The sequence below is a fragment of the Poecilia latipinna genome, unplaced genomic scaffold (genome assembly GCF_001443285.1).
Source record: "Poecilia latipinna isolate Pla-1442-1.1 unplaced genomic scaffold, P_latipinna-1.0 Scaffold319, whole genome shotgun sequence".
Taxonomy (NCBI): Eukaryota; Metazoa; Chordata; class Actinopteri; order Cyprinodontiformes; family Poeciliidae; genus Poecilia; species Poecilia latipinna.
The window spans coordinates 293,518-312,654 of NW_015112935.1; the positions used below are offsets into that span (position 1 = coordinate 293,518).

A 19,137-nucleotide genomic window follows, 5' to 3' on the forward strand; every position below is an offset into this window, starting at 1 on the left:
AGCTCACCTTCACACACACACGCACACGCATGCATACGATTGTACTACTGGGTTCTTGGTGCCTCCTGCTAACAAGGAAAAAACCTTCCATCAATACATGTTCTGGTTGTGACACACATATCTTTTCTGATCTGTGATATTGCTGCAATCTCATTGTATGTATAATGTTTTATTGTTAGTTAATTAGTTTCTTAGTTGCCCTTAATTGATCTCTGTTTTGCTATCATAATTCATGATTAGATTTTTATTCTTTTTTTTTTTCCCTTTTGGCTTAGTAGTTTAGTTGGATGTCAATAGTACATCAAAGAGCTTATTTGCTTAATATTTTGACTGTAAAGGTAAACTAGTTTAATATATTTTGGAGAAAAGTTGTTTAGGCCTATCATGTGTGCAGTGTTTGCTGTCCAGCAGCATTAATACCTTTGATCCTTCCAACATAAAATAAGGATATTAAAACGTGTTAAGGTTTAATTTCTGAAAAAAAAGTTATTTTTCATTTTGTCTTTGTCTTTGTTGTCAAGCCTCAATAATAATAGTCTAGTAAGCAGCACATTACATTGCAACATAAGCAAGAGGCTGTGTATAAACTTACAAAGAATGTCAAATTTCTAATAGAAGAAAACATGTTCTTTCATTTTGATTGCAAATGTTTGCAATGGCAGAGAGACAATGAGAAACAGAGATGTTTGAGGGAAGCTGATTTTGTTTTCTTCTGAAACAGCTCAGTGTGATCTGTGTGGTCCATGATACGAAACAACAGCTACAGTAGGAACAGATTATTATAAGCCATAAACAACCCGCAGTCCGTGAACGTCACTGGTTAATAAATCAAGCGTCCTCCTTCGCAGTAAAATATACATAAGCCACACCACGCGTCAGAGCTGTGGTCTACAGCATACACAGTGGCTTGGTTTAAATCTGATTCAGTTAAATAAAGATTGTTTGAGGGACTCAAGTCTTAGACATTGACTACATATTATCAATGCGACATGTTTGATTTTATGTAGCCCAACTCTGACTCTCAAACTAAAAGGAGCATCTGTGGTAGCAGCTAACGGTGTTCTGATAGTGTTTTCAAACCATTTGTACATACTCCATCACACTTTTAGCAATTATTTCTTCTACTGAGTACCCAACATGTTGCCAAGTAAACAACTTAAGACGGGGGGGGGGCTTCATCAATGCTTTTGTAAATATTGTTGTTGATTATCCAGACAATAAGTGTTGATGACTCCACGAAGACAAGAGGAATACTCCAGAGCTACTTACTCTACTTTAAAATAGTCTCAAAAATAAATGAAACTGTGTTTTCAGCTCAAAAACCCACAACTTCATGTCGAGAACCCATAAAAAAAAAATGGCCTACATGTTTCAGATTACACACCGACAACTGGACAGTGCTTTTAAAAACTTCACATTGAGTAGAAATATCATGTGTCAATGCATCCCAATTAGTTATTAAATATTAGTAATTAGTAACGTTCACCTCACAGTGTTAACAGCGTGCCGGGCGAGAGTAATTTGAAATAAAATGCATGTTTAACAGGTGTAAATCATGTGCTTTATTTCTTATTAGAAAAGTACCCAAGAGGATGAGACAAAAAATTTAATTCATATCAATCATTTCAATTTTTTTTTTCCTTTGAGCTGCTGATGCAGGGGAATGACGTGTTGGGTAAGTGAGAGGGAATCGGTATGCTGCTGAGGCAAGAGGGAAAAAAATAGGGGGTGGGGGGCTGAGAAGTAAGAGTCACATCTGCATTTCAAAGATGTTGTGAAGAAAAGTGCAGAAAATAGGAGTAAAACTAGCAAAGTGCTGCTATAAATACACAAAGTGTGAAGTGGAATCTAATGGGAGCAAGTGTTTGTGAAGACAAAGCTTTGCTTCTTCTGACAAATGACACAGTGGATTTGAAAATGTGGAATAAGGACTTAAGTGAGATGACATGCCGTAATACACATGTTTAATTAGCAGCACTGGGAGTCAAGTATTAGACTCCCGTGTGCTTGGCTTGTGTGCTTAGATTTACAATGATGAATAGAAAATTCAATTTTTTTTTAATGCCTTAAATAACTGGAATTCCTTTGTTTGAAAAGGTTTTTGTGTTCTTGCCTTCAAATTATCTGCTGATTGTGAATAAACAATTATTTTTACCTCAGAATAGAGTCAAATTCTTTGAAATCACCGATTGAAAAGAATCAAAATTGGTGCAGCAGATCAGTCTATCTTATGTTTTTTTGCACTTAGTTTCAAACAGACTTTACACCAAGACATGGGTGTTATCTATTGAAGCACCCACAATCAGCCTGAAAGTGTGTTTTGCCCATCATCTGCATGCAATCGGCCAACTGCAAGGGAATATGCAAGTACAGCAGTGTGTGCATCTCACAATTAGTATGGAAATTTTTCCGAGTTTCCGGGAGCAGGTGCAAACTGCAAAGGTGTAATAAAGTGAAGAGTGTCGAGACGGGAAAGAGAACATGTGGTTCTCTGCAAATTACAGAAGTCTCTCGGAGGACAAAATGTACCCAACATTCTTGGAAAGATAAATAAGCACAGCAAATGACCAATTTATAAAGCCAGGGAAAGGGTGGCTGGAGTGCTGTGGATGAGTAGTCATTTGACGCTTGGTAGGACGAAACGGCATTTTGATTCATTATTCATCGAATATCCAACAAGTATATTTACCAGCCATTACTTTGATTGTAAGGAAACGTCATACTTCTTTTGACTAGAACTATAAACTTTTCTTTTTTTTTTTTTTTTTTTTTTTTTATATTGTGGGCAAGTCATATATTTTTTACACATGTGGTGATATATTCTGAACAATTTTTTTTTTTTTTTCTATTATGGATGACAGCTAAAGCTAATCCAAAAACCAGTTTCTGAGTAGCTTAAAAGTTTAAGTACAATCAATAAAAATGTATTTTTAATCCAGAAATGTAACAGACTACAACATTTGGAGACTTCTAATTTTACTGAGAAACAATGCTCAGGTATTTACTGGCTGAAAATGATTATAAGAGATTAGATGTAAAAAGGTGAAAATAGTAATGCATATTACATATTACTTGATCTTAAAAAAATTCAAAATAATGAGCGTTAAATTGCTTGTTCAAAAAAAGAGAAAAAAATAAAATAAAATGCATTAAGCATGTGCCATGTGGCCATACAAAGATTGAGGGCACATGTAATTAATGACGTAATAGTGGTGCGGATCCCCTCATTTAAATGAAGATCAACTGTAAAAACATCAAAAAAGCTCTAAATAGTTGCATATAACGCTGCAACACTTCCTTTCCCCCTCATAGACAAACAGATTTAAGTGATTTTAAAACAGGCATTTGTAAAAGTCCAGTTCAATCTTGGCTTCAGTACAAATGTCTCTCCTTCTCAGAGTTTCATTTGACCTGGTGTACAGACCTACAGTCTAGAGGTATAGAAACCACTGTGCCCCCCACTACTTAAGGGCAAATGGATCAAGACTGTCTCTCCTGTGGTTAAAATCTCTAAACCGTGCCATGCTTTTATCTGTCAAACTGTGCCCTTTCAGTGTATCAGAGGCAGTTCCCAACTGGTTAAGCCTTGTGAAACATTAGAAAACATTTGGTCTTTTTCCCATGTTAGGCTGTAGACATGTCAATCATGTCAAAGTAATTCTCTGAAGATGGATGTTGAGGCCCATTTAGCTTACAGCTCTAAAGGTGATCAAAATAAAAACAATTCCCACTCCAGCTCTTCATCCCTGTCGTATTTCTTGACACGTGGCCCTTGGGCACACACAGATACAAAGCCAAGTCAGTTCAATAAAACAATGCACGGCTTTATCTGTGTTTTCTGTGCTCTGCTAAATGTTTGAAATCTTTTTAATGCATTAATAAGCTCATTTGGGTTTGCATTAAATTCTTATTCAAAAAGCAGTTCGTTTTGTTGCAAAGTGCAAAGTTTCACTTTAAGTGATAAATATGAAGTCAAAATTAGGATATATTAAGCAGAAAATTACAAAGCAAATTAGCTAACTTTGTATAAGGGAGTCATACAACAAAATGCCAATAAAACTAATATATATATATATATATATATATATATATATATATATATATGAAGTGAAAGTTATGTTTTGAGGTCAGATCTAATTTTTATTAGAAAACTGTCCATGACTGCACAAACCAGTTGGATTACTTAAACTTGACGACTGGTTCACATGTAGTACTTGATTACAATTTTATGAAAAGTATGTTCAGTACATGGTTAAAGGTTGCTAGTTTGTATAAAGTGTTTTTAATCTAACTAATAAGAGTCATGGGAACCCATATTCTAATTTCTTATGATTCAGTGCAATCTGCTGAGACAAAATAGAACAAGGCTCATGTTCCTATAATGACTGTATAAATCCATCGGATCATCTGCTAGTCCTCTCTAGCTAAACCAAGAATAAAGAAAATTTGTGTCAGGCGGACAGGCATACAGCAACACTGAAAATGATATGTTGCTATGCTTTCCAGGTCTCTTGGTTCTTTAACAATTATTAGCTGATTAGATTGACTGAAGCCAATCTAATCAGCTGATGAGGTAACTTCTTACATCATACATCTGGTTAGCTTGTAAACTCCATCACTCTTCTCCATTTTTTCCATCTCCAGCAAGTTCAGAGTGATATATCGTTCTACTCTATGTAAGAAACTATGACAATAGTAGCGTAACAAAAGCTCACTTCAAAAAAATGAAAAACTAACCCTTTAAAATTCTTCCATGATAATTGCAAGCAGTGACAAACAAATTTGAGAGCTTACATAAATGAAATCAGTAAAGATGTTTTGTGATGTTCACATTCTGCAGGACAAAAGTAGAAAGCAGCCAGCTTTAAAATGTCAAGTGAAGATACTGTAAGCCGCTCCACTAAGATATACAATATGAAACTGGATGTTCAGGGCTAATATGTCTGGCTACACTTAGCCCATTTACTGGAAGATGCAGAAAGCACGAGCGGCTGGTAGAAGGAAATAACTTAACACTAATAGTACCAGCGTCCTTTCATTCTGCATGAAGTGTGGACAGAAAAAAAAATTCAAAAAGCCTTTCAGTGTACTTGTAAAATCCATAATACAGCCACTGAAGACCAGAGTGTTTCTTTGAGGATGAAAAATCTCCAGTTAAACTCCTGGTGTCCTCTGCTTGGGTCTGAGATGATGCACCAGTAGCACACAGGCTTTTAGTTTTCTTAGTAATTTAATATCAAAATGGTAGTAGTTGGAAATTTTACCAAAGTAACTATTAAAACCAGCAATCATTTTAGCCCTACCTCATCATTATCCTCTAAGCCTTTCATGAAGTCTTGATGGTATTCCTTCATGTTGTTTTTAAGTGATTCTATGCAGATTTTAGCTTTTTAGAACAATTTATCTGAGAACACTGCTGGTCCGTTTCAGACAATCCATTTCTTGAAACAATATCCTGTCAGAGTTGAATGTGTGTCTTTGATTATCAAGTTTGACTGCTTCACATTTTTAGACACCTGGATGATTTTTTTTTCTCCAACACCCCGATAATCCTCTGATTCCATCATCCATCTAATAGATTTATATCTAGCACTGGGGGTACTTTTCTCAAACAAAAAATTGACATTTCATTATGTTATGGTAAGGGGTTCTTTTCTCTTTGGATTTTATTTCATCACTCTAATACAAACTAAAGTACTGCAGCGCACTTCCCCAAAAATATCTGACCTTCATTCTTTCTCCCAGTGTACCACTATGTGATTTAAACATTTGTACTACTTGGTACAATACGAAGCCCAGGCAATGAGCTAAATCTAATAGTCCAGATTGCTCCACTTTGATCTCAAGCCCTTGTGTTTTGTTTTGTTCTTTGCTCTAAAATTCGACAGTAACACAGACGATACATTTTTAACTGGGATACATGCAATGATTAGCATGCATTTTTACATAAAGGTGGATTTCAGTAAATGAGAAAATCACAGAAAAGATGATTTATTTTAAAATGTGAATCTTGTAGTACATTAAATACAACCTTTCATGATGGAACTCAATCTTTCATTCCTCTTCATTTCGATGAATATGGTTCATCTAATGAAATCTTCATATTCAGTTTCTCAATAGGATGCAATTATGATATAATACCAGTACAAAATTAACACAAATTGCAGCCAACTGAATCATATTTCCATTTAATGTACAGCACAGGTCACAACTAGTTTTGCATTATTTACTCCAGTGCGGTTTGAAGGCAACCAGAATATGGCTCTGCGGAGATGTTTTAGGAAGCCTATATTTCGTTACAGGAGCCTTTAGCTCATTTGCATTGTTAGTTCATGTGTCTCTCCTTTTATCATACTCCTCTGTTGATTTTCTGGGCTTTTAGGTCTGGCAAGATTGTCATCCAATCATGCATGGCCATACTATTGTCATTAAACAAGGCAGTACTTTTTTGGCAGTACTTTTTGCAACTGCCAATCCCAGCAGGTGAACGAAATCAGGATCTTCACTAAGTTTGTCAGGTTTAAGTAGCTTATATTTTCCTGGTAAATGGCTGTACTAACTTCAGACTTGATAAGCACATAGCAATTAGGCACAGAACCAAAAAATCTGTGTCTCCTCTATATTCCTCCAGACTCGGGGGACTTTAATTCAAAATTAAATGCAAAACTTATTTCTTTTTTTAAGAGGATTTTGGACCATTGAGTAAAAATCCAGTGCTGCTTCTCCTTAGGACATGAAATACGTTTTTTATGCTCTCCCTGGATCAGGAGTGGCTTAACACAAGACGTGACCACTGTATGTCATCTCCTGCATGCATCCACATTTGGTCACTCTTGTGGCACTGGCTCCAGCTGCAGTCCATGCCTTGTGAATTTCCTACAGAACTCTTTAAATAATGTATTTGAACAGGTAATTTAATTAGTTAATTTGAGTTGGCTATTAGCTTCTATATAGGCTGTATTGTGGGTATAAATTTTGTAATTGTAGATACATTTTAAATCACCTTTTTATGGTGCATCTATCTTAAAAGCAATTTCTGTTCTTTTTGAATTACTTTTGGAAGTTTATATCAAGTGCAATCTATTTCCCCCAAAGAATTGACTCATCAAAAACATATCGTCAGCTCTCTAATACAAGGAATTGTTTAATTTCACATTCACTGTTAGAGACTGTTCAGTGTCTCATTACAGTGCGCTGTATCTTACACTGTGACTCACGGGACCTACAGGTAGATAATGGTACCAGCCATTACAATTATTACTTTTTTTATTAGCCAAGCTGAGACACTGTGACCCACAAGGCAGAACTGATGAAAAGCACAACATGATAACACGTGGGAAAAAAATAAATAAATAATAAATACATATATATATATATATATATATATATATATATGCTGATATAAAAACTTGGTAATGGAGGAATGAAACAGGCAGAATGGAATGAGTAAAAGATATGCAACTAATGTGAGATATGATTTGAGCGCATTTTCTGTTGTATTGCATTCATGCATAGATAGACCCTCATCATCTTTCTGTATTATGCTTTTCATTACAGACAGCATGCGACTTATCACAGTGAGCCAGATCTTCAGGAGGCTGCCGGTTGAAGGAGAACTGCCAAAGGATAAGTCTCAATCCTTACTCAGCCATCACTCTCTCTCATACACTTCTCACTCTCCATGCCCCAAAATACAAAGACGATGCACACACATCTGTGCAAGCAGAAAGGCAGTAAAACGAGCAACCCAGACAGCTGGCTTTTAGAGCTTCTTCCAGGAGGTCAGTATTAAGAGAAAACTTCTCTTTAGATATATTTTTAAGAATCTGAAAATTTGCTACTATGCCAGCATTAGGTATTTTTGAAATTACATTTTGTGACTTCTCAGTAGTCTGAAAAGCGTATCAAAAAAGCAACATCTTGTGTTAGTGTCATGTGTGTATTTGGACATAAATTACCGGAAGGTCATTTGGAATATCTGCCCCAAGTTGACTTGCTGCGTTTTGTTGTTGTATCCATGCAGCATCTCACCAAACAGAGTGTCATTGAAGTGGACATCTTGCCTCAGGCATTTTTGTCCCTCACAGTTCTCTGACTGCAGGAGGCAGGAGCGCCCGTCTCCTGCCAACTTGTACTCCTGCACGCACCTGCGGACGAGGAACAAGCTGTCAGCGTAATGCAAGGTATGTGAACGTACACGCACACACACCCACACACACACACACACACACACACACACAAAGGTGAAAAAAGAAAAACATATAAAAGTTTCAGGTGATATAAATAAAGGACAGTCAGGGACTTGCTCAAACTGGCTGTATCTATATATATATCTGCATATGTCTATATGTAAAGAACTTTTTTGCCAAGTCCCAAGTAGTTTTGTGAAGTTTTCTGATCCAATTACCTTAGTGCACTCAAAATAAGATAAAACTAACTTACTATCAATTTTTCAGCAAGCGGGTTTTATGATGTAAAGCACGTTAAACTGCCTTGTTACCATGGGCGTAGGTTTGGGTAGGGACGGTAGGGACATGTCCCGACCAATATTCACGGGATATGAAAAAGGCCCGACCAATTTTTGCCATATTGGTTCAAAGAACGTGGATCTACGATCTTTGATTAGCAGCAACAGGCGGTGCGCGGAACGGAAGCTTCTTAGCTTGACATTTATTATGAGCCTCCGAGACCGTGTCGGGGGGGGGAGTCAGTTGAATCGTCGGACGTTCTTTGATTAGCTGCAAAAGGCGGCGGCTAGCTGGGCACACGCGTCTCCTTCTTATTCTCCGAGACCATGTCGCCACCAAAAAAGAAAAGGACAGACATTAGAAGTTATTTCGCTACGTCGGCTGTAAGTACAGCGAGTGGACCCATAAGTTAGATATCTATCACGCAACGCATTTGTAGTAAAGTCCGGTGTTTAGTAAGGTCAGCACCGAATGTGAGGTAGAATAGGTCTGTTAATTATGTAATATTTTTTCACATAGGATGCTCAGACAGCAGAGCAAGGGTCAGAGCAGAATGATGGAGAGGTGGCAGGAGCTTCAGGGCTCCAGGTGAGGTGTTAGTTCTCAGATATGAAATATACTGTGAAATTATCTCTGTATGACTGTATCTGGTTGTATACACAAGATGTATGATATGGTTATGGTTGGGGGGAGGGGTTATTAAGCCAATGTGGTCCCCCCCTCTTCTCAAAAATGTTCGGTGCTCTTGGGCATTTCACTGTGCTGCCGGGGGGGTCAAGGTCCCCACCAAAACTTAGACCGAACCTACGCCCTTGCTTGTTACTGAAATATTTTCTGAAAATAAACTTAAGTCAAAAATTCCTTAATATCGATCAAAAAGTACTAGGTACACTGGCAGATTATTTCACTTATAACAAGACATTCCTCCCATGTGGAGTTAATGCATAGTTTATCAATTGCATATGTATTAAAAAAATTGAACATAAAAACAGAAAAATTTAAATTTGATTTGATGGTGAAAGGACGTCACACTAACAAAGGACTAAGTTACATTTTATATGTCACATACAGTACAGTGTTTGCAGATTGTTTTAATTTCTAAATGGGTATTAGACTGATGAACATTTTTAATTAAAACTGTGCCATTAAAAACCTTATTAGCAAGGAAAGCAAAGTTCCCTGCCAGCAGACGCCATTCAAACAGAGCCTTGGAAAAAAAGTGACATGTTTCCTTGTTGCTTTGATAAGCTTTTAGAAGTAAAACAACAGCAAGAAAGGGCTAATCAAATGCGCTTGATTAGCTGATTATTAGCAGATGAGGCCACCTATGAAAAAGCAAAAGATTTGGCAGCTTGCTGGTTTATTACATTGCATGCAATGGGAAATATATCGCCACAATTCTGCTACGGTAACGCATTTGAAATTTATGTTCAGAACAGATCATAATGCACTGCCAAAAAATACACTATAAAAACATATAAAATAAAAGAGCATATGATAGAGACATTTTTCTTGTGTAGCAGTGTGTTAGTGTTAGAACTTATCAATACTACAGGGGAGATGCTGCACGCACCTTAAAGTTGCTTTGTAATCCATTATTGAGGACACGTGTGTTAATACAACGCCAAACCGGAAAAAAAAACGTTAGCAGTGAATTTAGATGAGCTATTTTTGCTGCTCTCAAGACTGGGGAATGTTACAATGACATTTCTAACCAAACTGAAGTCTCTCAATCTAAAGTGAGACATTTCTTTTTTTTCTTCTTTTTTTTTTTTTGCACAAGTGGTAAACCGGTTAGACAGCTGCAGGGACTATACTCCCTTGGAATACCCAAGAAGCTTCCAAGGAAATTCCCCAAAGGTCAGAGACTGAAATACTCACAGACTTTAAAATACAAATATAAAAAGGCAAGCATGACTTTTTTTTAGGAAGACTTTTCTAAAAAAAATAAAAAAAAATAAAAAAATGTTCTATTTAAAAATACTGTCAGTACAACCTTGGTTTATAAAGTTGCACCATGATGAACCACAGCACTTCTGCAATGACATTCATCTGACAGATGAGATCAAAGTAGAAATGTCTGACCATAATGTACACAGCCATGTGACCCCAGTCATTAAGCAGTGCAGTGGCGACGATTTGGGGTAGATTTTCAGCCTGCACACTTAGCAGTCACTGAGTCAACCATGAACTATATACCAATAGATTCTAGGGTTACAGATGAGGCTGGTGTATGACAGCTTAAGCTTGGTTCAGTCTCAGTCAATCATAAAAGTGCTACTGAGATTTGAAAGTTCAAACCTCAGCCTGATTGAAACACTGTGGCAAAACCTTAACCTGCACACCTCAGTGTACGGGAGCAATGTCGTAAAATTTCTTCACAATGATGTCAGAGACTTATAAAGTCAAATGAAGGTAAGTATGGTTTCAGAGATATTGAATTCTGGAGTGTACTAAATAATTCCCACGGCTGTGTTTACGGCATGGGAACAGTTTTTACACATTTTATTTCTAGTAGTCATTCTCACCCGCAAAACATAAGAACATTGTTGGAAGTGGGGTCGTCTTCCAGGGGTACAAGCTGCTGAAGGCACAGCTGTTCACAACCTCCGTTGAAGCCATCCGTGCAGTCAACGCCTCTGGAGTAGTCATAGCAACCTGAGCCATCCTTCATTGGTCTCAACCCCTCAGGACACTGCGAGAAAATGGATTAGGAGAAGGAGGAGGGGAGGCGGGAGACACATGGAGGGACAGAGAAGGGAAAAGGATAGATTAGGGACAGGGAAGAGAACAGAGGCAAACGAGCTCAGATTGTGCATTTTAATCAGGACGACAGGGAAATGACAAGATGATGATTGATGAGATATCAAACACAAAACAGAAGCCCTTGGACCTTGGATTTAAAAGGAAGAATTCTCAAACACAATGAAGGCTTCTCATACGGTGTTGTAATATAGAGGTTTTCATGTGATCACATAGCAAAGCGGAGTAAACTGGTGGCTCTTATCATAAACACAGCTCAGCTCGATACTTGCTTGGATAGATACTCCACTGGAACTGAGATCTGTGTGTTGTTGTTTTTTTCTGTGCCAGGAGCAAAACGCCAAGTGTTATGTTGGTCCGATAAAGCTGCACACTGACAGGAGGAAAAGCAGCGCAGGAAGCTTTAATGTTTATCAGATGAGGGACGGGTGTGTAGTCTGTCCCTAAACCAAGGAGCAAAGAGGGGGAAATTCTTGATTCTGGAAAACTGGGAAACAGAGAGAAACTGAAAAGTCATATCCTCTGCCTTAACTTTAACAAATAATCACTGCATATTGTCTTGATGTGTCTTTGTAAGAGAAAGTTTTACAAGAGTTAAATATTTTTAAACATTGAAATAATTAAACTGTGTCCATTGAAACTTGAGTGCATTAACAAAATAAGCGATAACTCACTCACATTGCCCAGCAGTAAGCTTCCACTTTCAAATCACATTATGCTAAGTTTAAATACGGAGAATGTAATATAAAAAATACAAAAAAAACTTAATAAAACAATAGATCCAATACTCTAACTTTAGATTGGCTAATTTACAGAACAGCCACTCATTTATGAAGTGGATTTCAATAAATTATGACTCCTCCAGCTTAAAGAACACTAATTTTGCCTGAATACAAGAAGAGAAAATGCATAGTTAACTAACAGGGACTCCATTAAAAATGCAATTTTACACATAATTAATAACTTTAGACTTAATAGACTACTTATAATGATTTGAATTGCCTCATCCATCTCGGAAGTAAACAAAAGATTAGTGCACGCATGAAATGGGTTGGTTCAGCTTATGTGCTAGCAAAACACTTGGGGGAAGCACTATAGATAAGCATTAAAATGAAAAACCTACACAGAGTGATGTCATTGACAGTTGGAAAATACAGGAATAAGACTTAATGTAAAAAAGATATCAAATTCTTGCAATGTCGCTATGTTCGTAGATCATTTTTGAACTGTTAAACTATAACACTACGGTGACTTAGATTATTTCTTAAAGTAATTTGATACTAAGGGTATTTGAAATAAAAAAAATAAACAAAAACGTTACATAAAAACTAAAAGGCTGCTTCTGTTTTTAATGTAAATGTTCCCCACAGCAAGGTTGAAATTTCACAAGTTAGTAATGTGTCAGACTGTGCATGCGTTGTGTCCCACTGGGTGTGATATGAGACATAAAGCAACAACAAACTCAATTGCAGGTGATACAAAGCTACAGATGCGTATACCATAAAGAGGAGGCAGTATATATATATACACTATTGAAGTGAGTTTCTTTGAATATTTGACAGTGTTGCCTGCTAAAGCTGAATTTCATCAAACTGCTCCCAGTAACATGCAGAAGAGGTTTAAGTTCCTGTCAATCAGGACTTTCTTCAAAGCTGCAGGTGTTGCTGCTCTGTCGTCTTTGCCAATATTAATATAACACATCTGCGGATTTCAAATGAATGATGTTAGGGACACAGTTTGAAGAGCGTTGTTCACCACATTTACTGACGGCCACTGACTCATCTGTAACACCTCAAGTTCTTGCTTCCTGCGTGGGCTCTAGCTGTGGGCATGTAATGACTACAGTTAATGTTCTGTGTTGGTTTTGATGTGTTTCTGCGAAACAAAAAAGAAAATGATGCAACCATTTATAAAACTGCTAATGGTAAAACTATTCCATTTCATTATTCTCTGTTTTAATCTTGCCTTGGAAGCTGAAGAAATGGTGCGTAAAGTGTGGGGCTTCCACTTTATTATTACTGATTGCTTTATGGCTTTGGGTTCAAATGTTTAGGTCTTTACCAAAGCACCTTGCAGTGTCTTGCAAACATGCTAATACCATTTGAACTACTTTAAATCCTAAAGTATATATGCAAAACAATAAGTGTACAGTGGTGGCGTAAAACTAACACTTCACAGTATTAATATGAAGACAGTTGTGGCAGCAGCATGAATCACAGAGAGCAAATTATGAGAAGAGGGATGGAGCTACGTACATACAATGCAATTGTTTAAATATGTCTAGAGGATCGAGACTGAGGTGGAGGTTCAATACTCAGCAAGAACTAATACAGAATGGTTTAGACATAGAGCAAAGCTTATTCGTGGATTAGAAAGGCCATGTCAAATCCCAGGCCTGATTCCAAATTAACATCTGTTGCAAGTCTTGAACATTGATGCTTTAAGGTACTAGTCTTTATTGAGTTATGTTTCAAAGAAGAATGGGCAAATATTTTCCCAAAACTCAGCTGGAATTACAAAATTTTGGCTTTGCAAAGCATTCACTCCAGGGCACTGAATACTTAAATAGCCCACACTTTTCAGTTTCTTCTTTCTGAAATGCTTTTAAAAACCATATTTCTTTTTCCTATAACTTCCAAATTAGATGTTATCTTGTCAATGTCACATTTATTTAGATAACACGTTGAAAACTGCTTGAACTGCACAAAGTGTTTCACAAGGATGCAACCAAGATCACATTAAATATAAGAGTGGTATAGTCAAACACAAAATTTTATTTTAAATGAAACACAAGGAAGATTGTGGTTGTAGCATATCAAAATATGAAAAAGTCCAAGAGGTGGGTGTGAAGGCTTTTGCAGGGCAATATATACAGGTTTTGGGGATTTTAAAACTAACCAAAGATAACTGAAAAGTCTGAGTTAATCTTATGAGCCTCCAAACATCTAGGTAAAGAAATATATAAGGCTCAGAGAAGCGTTATGTGTTTTGGATCGTGAAATCTGCTTGACTGACAGAAGGCAGCTCAAACCCGGCGGCAGAACTGTTGGGTGGAACTGGCTCATCAGGTAGGAGTTGTTGTCGCTCAGGATTACAACTTTATACGAACACTACGCCCTTCTGGACATGGGAGACTGTGAGGTATTGCTTATTTCTCAAAACTGTTTGCCTAGATTATCCAGACAACAAATGCAAAGTATACTGTTGCTGCTAGCTGTGTGCTGCCGGATGTGAAATCATCTACCCTAAATCATGCAAGAATGCACATAAGGAATGACAAACTGCAAATAGACAATATCTGCATATCAGAAAATGTGTGAGAAAAGGGGGTTCTAGTGAACATATGTGAAATATTCCCTTAAATTAGAAACAAATCAATCCCATTTTTTGAAGTTGTGAAATCCAGTTGTCATTGCATACAATGAATTTCAAACTACTTCTTCAGGCTCAACAGGTACAACACTACAGACCATTACTATAGAAATTAAGTGAAAAAAAGTAGAAGCATTGATTTAATCTACTTTAAAGTGAAGTAACATATTCATTTTTTTAAAAAAGCATTAAACTTTTAAGTTCAAAGACAGGTAGTTAATCATATAAGTGCTAAGTTCAAAACTAACTCAAGGGAATTGTCGTATTCACATTTTTCTTTTTTTTTTTCTTTATATGACATTTTATTCCATCCTTCACAGTTTGACGCAATTTCACAATATCAAAGAGCTACTTAGAATATACCGATACTCAGTAGTCCACAAAAAGGAAACACTATTCACATTTTAAATTCCAGCTACTCGGTGGAAAGATGAAAACCCCCAGACACAAGAAATGCTGCAGGAGCTCTAAGATCTCACCACTCTGATAAGAACAAGTTCAACACAAAGACAAACACTTAATTTAAACCCAAATGACCAAATCCTTCATTCTTGAACAAAGTAAAAAAAATTAGGAAAGCTAATATTTCTTCTATTTCAAGTCAGTTTTAGCATGAAAATGTCTTTTAGTCATACTTTTTGCCACTCTCCGTAGCGGCGGGCAAGAGCTCTCTTCTTGTACACTTCATTAATCAGTACCCGCTTGAGATATTTGTGTGAGCTAATTGATTCACTTCTGGGACTGTATCAAACCCAGTATGAGACTTCTTGCACTTTCCAGGACCTGAGCGAAAAGTTGATTAACCCCCAACCCCTGATGAGAACTGGCAGTTACCAGCACAGAGAAAAATGATCAGGAATAACCCTTCTAGAGAGATGGTGAATGTAGCATGATTTGAGGTTACAGTTGGTAAGAAGTAGGGCTAATTGGCAGATTTCCTCCCGCCTCCCCCAAACTGGTACACTAAGGTACTTTTCCTTTGCAAAGCTGGGAAGCTTACAAATTGAGGCATATTCAGATATATGTGGCTCAAAACAATGTGTTAGGTTGAGTTCTTGAGTTGTTAGACAACCAAATATACAGTCCCAAACATAGAAAAAAGCAAGATTTTCTCTTTAGAAAATATGACCGATTTATTTCTGAAGTTTAGCAGGGCTTTATGAGATACTATCTAAGCCTGGGTGCAGAAAGTCTGTATTCAGTAGCTGTTGCCTTCTTTTCTTGTACTCTTTTATCAGCATCAAAGTATGGAACCACTGAATGCCCACCTAGAAACAGGTGTCTGTATTTAATGTGTTTCTATGTTACATTTCTCAGTGTACATGTTTTTCTAGAATCAATATGCACAATACAGAAATATAGATACTGTATGAAGCCTAGGCATAAATTCAACCTGGGAGACTCTCTCCAGCCTTCCGGCATCATCGATTACCAAGCCTCAGCCAACCAGGACCAGATCATCGCTCAGCTCCAGCCAATCACCTTGCAAGAGCTCGTTCAAAAGGTCAATCAACCTCGGATTCATAAGCTGCAGCCGTGCTTCAACCCACCTCCTCCCCGTCTCCACCCTCATCCTACCAGGCATCTTCCAGGCTCCCTCCAATAGTTATTTAATCACCACTACAAAATGCATTGCAATTTTAGTTTATGCAAACTTTGAAGATTTTAATGGACAGATGTATTTTTTGCTCTTTTGGTTTTGAGTAGATTAAATGGATTTTGGAATTTACAGTGTCAGATAGTGAAGACAAACATGATTGTGTGTTTTTGTAGAGTGAATTAAACTTCTTTTTTCAACTGTATGTACTGACAGAGAACTTCAGGCGAACAGTTTCAAAGTTTTTTTGACAAATAAATTAAAAACTGCATTTAGTGAAGAAAAATCAGAATACAGTGGGAGGTAAGGGTGTCACAATGAGTCAGTGCCAAATTTCCTAATACTTTATGTTTTGATATAGCTGCATGACCTGCCCTACATAACATATGTACATAAATGGCGAAACAACATTGCTGAGCGGTGGTATACCTGGAGTTAGTTGACAATACAGAAAAGCAAAATTAATTCAACGCCTGCAAAACTGTTCATTAATTCAGTCCTCATAAATAATCAGTTTCATAGTCTGGTTTTGTGTGTGTTTTTAGAAGTAGCCGTAATTCTGTTTACAATACGCACCATTAAATCAACTTTTATGTTTAAACTAGTGGGATTATTATTTTTGATAAAAGTCATCTCCTGCCAGCTCTTGCCTAACTGACAGGTCATGTTACTGTTGGCTGGCAAGCTGTACATACTATGTTTTTCATAAATTGGTTAATAATAAACAGCACAATTTCAAAATCACTCCTCATTACTGGGCATTAACAGAGCTTTGCTGCTAATAACCAAAGCTTTGTATTATTCTAATTAGATTCCTGATCAAAAGGATACTAGCTAATCACATTAAGAGCTTCAGACATGAAATACTTAGTTTTTACACAAACCATAAATTAATTAAGATCAAAATAAGAGTTATTCTGTTTTCTTGGAGACAGTTTTAGATCAAACTAAACAAAAACATACTAAGTTGTGAACCGTCTTAAGAATAAATGCAGCTCATTCTTTGTGTAGTCTAAACATGTTTGGTATCAGGCAAGGAAAAACCCTCCAGTCTAAGACCCATTAACTATATTTCAAAAATGTAATGTTACCCTTGTCAGGAGAGGAAGATTGGAGTCATTCATCACAATGAGGTGGAGCTGTAGGAATAGTTGTCAGTAATCCAGGATTGCCTTGCTCTACTCTGAGGCTGAATCCCTGAGGTTAGCATCACTTTAACACATGTGGTTGTTCTGCCAGCTCTGCTTCTGAGATGGAACATGCCAATAAAAACTCAAAAATATTTGATTTGGTTGTCAAAATGGATACAATTCTGTCATTTCAACAATTTCAACAATCATGACTCTTAATTGAACACATATAGAATTAATGTGGCAATTCAAACCACGCATGCATTGACCATAAACAGTGTTTACTGCAAATATTACCATGAATACTGAGATTTTGTAGCCAGGTAAACAGGTCTAAAAAGAATTAATGCATCAGAAAAAGTAAATAGCTTTGTACATGCTCAAGTATCTAGATATCACTCTGTAGTTTTATTGTTGATATAGATAATCATAATTTCCGTATATTTTACCAATAGCTTTTGAACAATCTATTGAAAACCTTATAAGGTTACACTGACCTTATCAAAATTATATGCTGAACATTAAAACATATTTATCATTGCACTTTGCAGAGAATGGAAAGATGCATGCAACAAACAGTAAAGGCTTGAAGATAAGAGAAGAAAAAAAAAAACTTCTTTGGAAAGATGCTGAGTCTTTCACAAAACAATGAAAGTTCTGGAAACGGCACAGCTCTAAATCACACTGACAGACGAGGTGCGGGGGAAGAGGTGGGGGATAAAATACTTATATTTGACAGCCTAATCGAATTTAGAGGTGGCTGTGATGCATGGCCTAAAGCTCGGGAACCGCTCAGATGTGTTAAATTAGGTAAAACAGTTTTATTGCTTCAGAAGCAAAACCCTTCCCCTGTAAGTATATCTGCACTGGCCATCCTAGATAGGAGGTTAACATGGACTGGAAACAATCAGAGATTTAACAACTCAGAAAATACAGAGAAATGTAATAGTGCATATCTCTGTATGTTGAACAAATATGAGGTACTGACTCACTCTGCACAGTTGGGTACTATTTAAGCATAGGCTGGTATTTTAACCACCTATGTATATGTGTGTGTGTGTGTATATATATATATATATATATATTATTTTTTAAGCTACTTGGATGTGTATACATATATAGCATTAGGGGTCAGGAGTACTGAAAGAAGTATGTACTAAAACTTAAAATAGTGGAAAGTATGCAACTGACTGAATTAGTTTGAAAATAGGTCAGGCTGCATCAGATAGAGCTGCCCCAGCTATTCAGCATCCAGATGCAACTGAATCTTTCACCAGTGCAGGCAGAGCGAGTGCAAAGAATAGCATGACATTAAGCAATGTTGTTGGGTCACTGCTACAGCATTTGATTCACACTTGAATTGATTCTGCTGCAGTGGCACGTTTGTGCAGTACACACTATGTCTAATGCTGCATAATTATTTTAATGTACCGGTCTTACCACGGGATGAGGTTGTTTGCTGTAGTGTTAAATGCATAATGCATTGCAGGGATGTTATTTATTTAAAGGTGCTTATTTTTCTGAGCAAAACAGACATGAAATAATGGCACAGGGATTCAAAACAGGGGTGTTAAGTGTTTGCCTTCTGTTTTTTATTTATCTTCAACTCAGTCAGACGTAGGAAATAGATGTTTAAAAGCATCTTGAAAAATTAAGAGGTTTGTGTGAGAAAAAAAAAGTCAACTAAACACATTTTCATGTAGCCTTTAAAAAAAAAAAAAAAAAAAAAAAAAAAAAAAAAAAAAAAAACCCCCCCTTTACCCTTCCAAAAATTTTTTTGCCTCTTTTTTTTTTTTTTGGGTTTTTT

General features: G+C 36.8%; 2 protein-coding genes across 3 annotated transcripts in view; one reads left to right on the forward strand and one right to left on the reverse strand.

The window, feature by feature from the left end:
* The window catches only part of trim32 (tripartite motif containing 32), a 45,447-nt gene extending 37,495 nt beyond the window's left edge, over positions 1–7,952 (forward strand). Inside the window, exon 3 of one of the 2 annotated variants that reach the window (XM_015034984.1) lies at positions 7,558–7,952. In XM_015034984.1, coding sequence (XP_014890470.1) covers positions 7,558–7,766 — 209 coding nt within the window. In that variant the 3' untranslated portion in view covers positions 7,767–7,952. The remainder of the gene's footprint in view (positions 1–7,557) is intronic. The other variant, XM_015034985.1, reaches the window with a different exon arrangement.
* Positions 1–19,137, reverse strand: part of LOC106949020 (astrotactin-2-like) — a 198,734-nt gene that overhangs the window by 94,611 nt on the left and 84,986 nt on the right. The window contains exons 10-11 of the mRNA XM_015034982.1: positions 10,997–11,163; positions 7,959–8,147 (exon numbers count right to left, since the gene is read on the reverse strand). Coding sequence (XP_014890468.1) covers positions 7,959–8,147; positions 10,997–11,163 — 356 coding nt within the window. The remainder of the gene's footprint in view (positions 1–7,958; positions 8,148–10,996; positions 11,164–19,137) is intronic.